The 8,059-nt window shown below is 33.5% G+C and overlaps 1 protein-coding gene across 2 annotated transcripts in view; it reads right to left on the bottom strand.

Annotated features, from left to right (window-relative positions):
- The window catches only part of LOC111085702 (chemokine-like receptor 1), a 56,305-nt gene that overhangs the window by 22,892 nt on the left and 25,354 nt on the right, over positions 1–8,059 (bottom strand). Inside the window, exon 2 of one of the 2 annotated variants that reach the window (XM_022385541.1) lies at positions 872–1,030. In XM_022385541.1, coding sequence (XP_022241249.1) covers positions 872–1,030 — 159 coding nt within the window. Of the gene's footprint in view, positions 1–191; positions 1,031–8,059 lie in introns of those variants that run through there. The other variant, XM_022385538.1, reaches the window with a different exon arrangement.

Consider the following 8,059-nt stretch of genomic DNA (forward strand, 5'->3'; position numbering starts at 1 on the left):
TCATATTTAACTTAAAAATGCTAAAATAAGCTTTAAATAAAATGAGGAAGGTGTCTTCATTTAATTATTACTATATTAGTTATTAAACACTGAAGATATTAATACAATTATACCTTTGTAATAAACAGTCTTTATTTACAATAAGCTGTATTATAGTATCTTACAATGGTTAAAAAAAGAAATTCTCGCATTTTGTATATTTTAAATGTTTACGATATTATGAAAATACAATTCGATTTCTCAATAACATGAAAGTTTTATTTTCTTCAGACTTTGAAACATTTAAGTACATTTATCATAGAACTATATTATAATGTTACAATATTTAACGTTTCACAGGAGATGAAAGGCTCAGAAACTAAAACTTATAATTGCAGAAGTAGTTAATAAATAAAATATTTCTATCGTTTCAAACGTAATCACGGACAAATGACCAACGACTGTGCTCCTTCCTCGAGCTCCGACTACTTGATCTAGGATAAGGGAATTTTGCATATAAAATAAGAAACACAAAAGGCATGATAGATGAGTTAGAGATAGACATAATAGGTAGCATGGTATAAATCTCACTATGTAAGGCCTGTGGGTCTCCGTATGCTCGACACAACTGTAGGACACAAAATGGCGCCTCGCATACCAGAAAGACAAGAATAATTGCAACAGTTAACTTAACTGTTCTAATTTCTGCACTCTGTAGAGGCGTAGTATGCACCTTTCTGGAACATATTCCAAGAGAGCTAATTCTCAAAATGTTTGCATGATATTCCTCGTTATCATAACGATACACCCGAAATGACTTCCTTAATTGTTGGAAAACCCGGGTATTACAAGTTATTATCGCTATTATAGGAATAACATAAACAAAAATTACCATGCATGTTATCATAACTCGAATGTAGATCGGTGACCAGTCAAACATAACACTTCGACATACTGTTTGTCTGTCCTCATTCACTTCTCGATATAACACTATACTGGGAAGATTAAGAAGAAAAGCAGTAACCCATCCAAACGCTGTCAGGCGAAACACCTAAAACAAACAAACAAACAAAAAATCAATATTATCTCGTTAAATTTTCACCAGAAAATATTCTTCTCCGTAACACAATGTTTTCGATCAATACATTTTTTCTTTATCAAACTATAGTAATTTCAATCAAATAATATGAATTTTTCCCCCTAAGCCCACGAAGAATGTATTATCAGTAAATATGATTATTTCTTATTAAGCTAGGTTACGGATAATTAGAAACCATTTGCAAATTAATTTTTTTTTCATTGCCTAATTCAACACCGTCAAGATTAAAATCATTTTTCTTGAAACCTGAAACACACTTTGCTGTTCCGTTCTCAGTATCCAAGGTGCTGTCTCACTAATAAATTACATTGTGGTTTTTTTATGTTTATACTGTATAATGCCATATTAAAACAGGTTCAATATTTACGCAAAATGGTATAATACTGAACTACATCTAAGATATATGCCTAAACTAAAGTGGGTAAGGATCAAATTTGTACATTAAATGTTAAAATGTAATACATTAACGATCAGTTGAAGAAATAAGTATTCTTGATTTTACGTATACAATTCTATTGACCAGAAACAAACTATGCAGAATTAATGGATTACTTGAGCCTCAGACATAAAACATTACTATATTGTAGTGCATTACAAAATGTAAGAAGTGTGGATGTTTTCGAACATTAAAGAAACAAAAACATACATCACGTATGTATTTTTACGTGGTTTATTGTTGCTTGTTCTATTCTACTGTAGTAATTACAAATTATTTGTGACACTTTTTGGAAAATGTTATGAATAAAGAATACATCTAAGATGTACGAGCTGGGCGTGGTCTAGTACCTAACGTGCCAGACTGTAAGTCTGATGATCCATGGTTCGCATTCCTTTGCAGCAAAATCATGCTCCGCACTTTCAGTCCGTGGATGCGTTATAAGGGTAGCCTAACAGTTGGCAGCGGGTGAGTTTCAGTACGTATCTTACCTGGTCTTTCATTTCAAAATTGGAGACAGTCAGCCCAGATTATCCAATTGTAGCTTTGAGGGAATATCAAAAATAAACCTAAGACACGTACTGTTTGGTTTTGTTTGTTTGTGCAATATATATTTACACAAAACGATACAAAGGTTTTCTGTTTATCCGTCCTTAATTTTCGACTGATGGACAAGAGGAAAGGCAGTTAGTCAGCATCACCCACCGCAAACTCTTCGGTTACTCTTGTGTGATCAAATAGTGGGATTTGACCATCACTCTTAAAACGCACCCATGGCCCAAAAGTGTAGGGCGCAACAAGAGGACACGAAATCTGGACCTTCGGATTCACAGTTCGGCACACTACCTGCTAGGCCGTGTCCGGCCTATACTATTGGGGCCAATTCTTTTACTTCTAACAGGACTTCATTAAAGTTTGACCACATACGTTTAAATATAAGACAACATAATATTTTTGGTCAAGACCCAATCAAGGTATTTAAGTGGTCTGCACTAGTTTGTTCCAACGTCATGGTGTGGAATTGGTAGGCTTGACTGTGACAAAAGAGTTTTCAGACGCGGTGTGAAAAGAGATTGACCATTTTCTTCCAGAAAATACAAGACTAATGAGGCGACTATTTATCAATATGAAGTGGAGTCATTTCAACATAAGTCAAGACCAGGGAGATAAGGTATTTTGAAGAAATTTAAAAACAAAGAAGACTTCACAAACGAAAAGAAAGTGATGGAGTGTGCGGAGGTTCTTTTAAAAATTGATTAGAAATTATGACTATAGAGTTCTTGAAAAATATCAAAAACAGAGATATATGATTTCGCTCTGTATATATGCTAGGGCTCGCCATTTTGCACAATTTGTTTTTTTTTGGTATTTGTTTGTTTTTGTTTTTGAATTTCGCGCAAAGCTACACGAGGGCTATCTGCGCTAGCCGTCCCTAATTTAACAGTGTAAGACTAGAGGGGAAGGCAGTTAGTCATCACCACCCACCGCCAACTCTTGGGCTACTATTTTACCAACGAATAGTGGGATTGACCGTCACATTATAACGCCCCCACGGCTGAAAGGGCGAGCATGTTTGGTGTGACGGGGATTCGAACCCGCAGATTGCGAGTCGAGCGCCCTAACCACCTGGCCATGGTGGGCCGTGTGGTATTTGAAAAACGCCGTGTTGTTTTTATTTCCCTTTCTTTAGCTTAAAAAGGTGAGCAATTTTACTGAACCAAAATTTTCATTTTATTTCATATCACTTTCCCGAACACGTTGAGCTAGTCATATACTGTCAGGAATCATTTCCTCTTTGCTGTTACTAAACTTTTACACAGAAGGTGTTGGTAGAAAAATATCTATTTCTGAACTATTATGTATTCTAATGATATCATTTATGTGAAAGTTTGGAAATACTTGTAGACCATGTCCTCCCTATTTTAATTTTAATTGATGTGGGTGAAAAATACACTCTGGGAGAATTAATCCTATTGTAATATGTATAGAGTAGCTGATTAATTAATCTAATAGGTCTTTTTACAGATTTGCTTCTGATAATAGAGTGTAACCAGTACTGTACAGCATATTGTTCATAGCTACCAGTACAGGGTTGAGTATTTGTCTTGATACACAGATAATTAAAACATTTCTTTACACATTGTCTTACGTTATGTCCAGTATCTTTTTTCAAATTTCGACAGATCATAAATTCTAGTTTAACTCTGCAAAATATTTTATGCCGTACCTTTCGTTATTGCGTTTAACATACTTACCGGAAGGTTATCGCTTTAGCTGAAAATACTAAAGCATTAACTGGACCCGAGTCTTTTCCGTGGAATTTCCATGTTTTTTACCCCAGTCTCTAAAGGCATTGAATGTATTTCCTTCCTCACATTTACTGCCTTCAGCGTATAAAATATGTATCAACTATAACAACTGGAATATCACAATTTCATGCTTAGAGAAATAAAAGTTGTCGAGTTAATATTATAAATTACAGTTATGTTTACATTGTAACTTGTAATGTATCGTCAAAGGTTTTTCATATCTAGAAAATGGGATTAAAAGTCATTTTAAAGCATGTTGATAAAATAAAACAAAGATTTAAAAGTGTGTATAAGAGCAAAAGGTTTGTTAATTTAAAAAATAAAATAAAGTTCACAGTTACGTTTTATTATTTTTTAAAGCATAAACCTTCCCCCTAGTGGCACAGTGGTATGTCTGCTAATTTACAACGCTAGAAACTCGGTTACGATATCCGTTGTGGGCAGAGCACAGATAGACCGTTGTGTAGCTTTGTGCTTAATTACAAACAAAAAAGCATATAGCTACCCACTAGCCATCCTAAACACGAAGGTTAATTCCAGGCTTCATCTCTTGAACCTCTACCTTATGTCTTTGCCACCTGATCATCTCGACTACAATGCAACTCTGATGCCTGATTTTCCACCACAAATCTATCTCTGATTACGTTTCCTAATAGCGTGCACTAAATTCGTCTTCAGCATCTCAGTACCTGGTCTCATTTACTCATTTCTCGTTGCTTCTTTCCACAGTGTACTTCCACATCTCCTGGCCACTGAGTGGGCATAACCCTCTATTGGCCCTCCGGGCTGGAATAAGATGTCGTAAAACAAAAACAAAAAACAAAACGCAAATGAGATGGAACTTGTATTGCTGGTATGATAAAACGATCTGGGCAAAATTTTTCAGAAACCTCATCTTCCTGCATCACATAAATATGATCTCCTAAATGTGTAGGAGTATTATTGTAACTGTAAACACAGACAGTGATTGCAAATAGAAATCTTAATGAACCACCTACAAAATTTCAAGTTAAAAGCAATTAGACACAAAAGTAAACTCTTCTTATTATAAATAAACTAGTGAAAAGTATCAGTATTTTATAGATGATTAATATAAATGTAACATAATATTACGAGAAATATGACAATTCCTATCAACTATATCTTCATAAGTTAACTACTCAATCAAGACTCTGTTAATTTAAATCTATTTTCACACTAAAGTCGCATAACGATTAAAATACATGCGACATTTTTAAACACTAATTGATTGTACAGGTGTTTTAAACAATACATTATTAAATATTTAAAGTAAATACTACGTTTTAAATGTTACTAAAGCAATTATTGGCCTTCCTCTGATAACCTTGCCAAATGAAACTGATCTGTAGCATTACCGCTCTCTGATATAAATCAGTAATAACCCAAATAACCCCTTCCTTATTTTATCTCGTTTTACTGATAAGAAGATATCAGATCTTACGTTATGAGCTTCATACAAGATATCTTATCAGCGAATACACTAATAAGTCTGCAGCAAATAAATTCATAAGTCCAATCCTTCCTACGTACTCAAGATGTGTATAGTTGTTTTAACTTGATACTCAATTTTGTGGTTCTTATAAATTTAACGTTTGTTAGAATTATTAATTAAGTTGTTCTTTTCTATACTTGCATGTAACTTTGTTTTTAATAATAATAAAAAGATAATTTTAAACGATCTTTGGCCTGAGTGTATTGTGAGTACGTGTATGTATATGTTTATAACTTGAAGTTCAAAGAGTAATGGGATATATATTTTTATATTCCAGGCAAAAAAAAATATCAAATGTAGCTTAATTTTATTCAAACACTCAAAATACTCGTGTCTTGTATAAAGGCAATTCAGTGGGTGTGTGTGTGTGTGGGGGTGTGTGTAATGTAAGTTGACTTTGACCTTTGCTAGGCAAGGTAAACTTGAAGAAAAGTCAAGATTGTGAGATTGTTTGTAGTTAAGCATAAAGCTACACAATGAAGAAAGACCTGACTTAGGGTGGTAACAAGCGAGGAACTACGTCCTAGTTATTAGATCACTTCTAAGAAGTCAATTGCAGCTCTGCGCTGACAAAAAAAAAAAAAAAAAATGACTTACTTCCAAGCTTTCGAATAATTAGGAAATTTTTAATGCAGTATATATTTTTTTAATCTATAAGTATGTTTGTTTGAAAAAAAATTAATTCGTCTCAACAGTGTGATATTACATGCACATACATATATTGTTATTCCAGGATGTCCATCGGCCACATGTCATCATAACAATGCGTATAACTTTCGAACAGAATAGTTTATGAGATTTAATTTAAGTATGAATTATGCTTGGAAAACAATATTACAAGCTATAATAATTTTGACATATACACAAGGACTTAAATGGGGTTTATGTAAAGTACTTCATTCTGTTAACATTAGTATTAGTGAATGGTGCTCCAAAAATGTGAAACTTAGGAGTTATTATTTCTGATTCTCATCAGACGAGTCACTTTAGGAGTCGTCGTAAGGATGTATGTAGACATTAAACACTATCGCCGAGAGCCACGAATGGCGTTTAAGACATCTAACAGCAACGTTCAATTACCAGCATACCGGTCTAGAAACCTGTAAATATTTATCAAAACAAGAATATGAGCAATGGGTAACTTAAGTACTTTGTTGGGCTTAAACTTATCAACGACGGTCGTGTGTTGAGCTTTAAGCTATATTTAGTTTTGAAATAAACAGCGTCTGTTTGTTCTTCTTTTACTATCTCTTCCAGTGTATCTAGTCTCATTAAACGCATATAACATGATATAAAGCTAAGCATTAATTACATTATTTCCTTCACTTCACTCCTAAGATCAGCTGGATTCATTGACACTGAAAATTCAGAAAAACTATGTAATTATGGAGTTACACCAAGTACCGACGGTTTCAAGTATCAATTATAATTCTGATAAAATTATTAGTTGTTTCAATAAATAGATAAACAAGGTATTTATCTAAAGTAAACATACTAGTGGCTAAATATTTGCTAAGTCTAAAATACTAGAATTTTGGGCTTAATAATAATATTTTTCATAGTTTAATACAGGAACAAAATATAAAAGCAATGCACTCTTTCTTCTTGTACAAATACACTGTATTCTTTCATAAAAGGTTATTAAATATTTTAACTATGCAGTCACAATGTTCATGAAAGTAGAAATGTTTTGTTAAATTGTTTTAATTGTATAATCAAGACAAACGGTAGTGTGTCGTGTGGCCAAAACAACCTGCAGGACACATCTAAACTACCATATATTTTCAGTGAATGTGCTCTACTAAATCCTTACTTCACGTACCAAATTTCAAAGCAATCCATTAAGAAATACACGTGATATAAAATCTTCAATTTTGATAGTTTAGTTTCCTTTTCTTTTCCATCGCTCCGAAAGTGCAGAAACTTTATTTGATAGAAAAACATACTTAACATTTATGGATTTTTTTTTAAGTCTGGCACACTGATAGACCTTTAAAGCCTACAATTAGGTGTGAAATTTGGTCTAAATATAAGCCACATGTGCAAAGATATTCAACAAAAACTGCTCAATTTTGACTAAACTTTTTGCGCTCGCTTACACAAAAAGTCACGTGAGCTGTCGGTCTGAAATTTTTACAACAGCTTCATCTAAGAGTAAAGATGTTTTGTCATTCGAAATGAAGGTGACTGATTTACAGCAGCAAAACTATAGGGGGGTGAAAGCACGTAAGTATTGGTTAGGCCAAGCAAAGTAGATTAGCAGTTTCTAGCTCAAGTTTTCAAAAGAATCATATGTGTAGACGGTCATTATTCATTGCCAACTTTTAAGCACAAATTTTCTCAATTTTATGAAATTCTCCTAATTAACGAGCGTTTAGCGTCACGTGATATTAGCATAAATAATGATTCTTGATACGCTGTACCGAGTGCATGCGGGTGATGACACGAAACTGTTAATCTAGATTCCATGACGTTACTACAAAGGAAGCTATTAACACTGTTTTAGAGAGGAAGTACTACCACCACATATTTAAAGAATCTGATTGATTCTGTAAAGTATAGGTCTGTTCCGAATAATAGGGTTGCGATCCTAAAGCAAATGATGGTTAATATCGAGTGTCACTTTTTCTTACTTGCTATGGTTTGTTGGTGTGCATTGACAAAAAGTTATGATATCTAATACAAAAAAAAAAAAAACAAATTGAGTATGCGACTTAAAGGAA

The sequence above is a fragment of the Limulus polyphemus genome, unplaced genomic scaffold, assembly GCF_000517525.1.
Source record: "Limulus polyphemus unplaced genomic scaffold, Limulus_polyphemus-2.1.2 Scaffold560, whole genome shotgun sequence".
Lineage (NCBI taxonomy): Eukaryota > Metazoa > Arthropoda > Merostomata > Xiphosura > Limulidae > Limulus > Limulus polyphemus.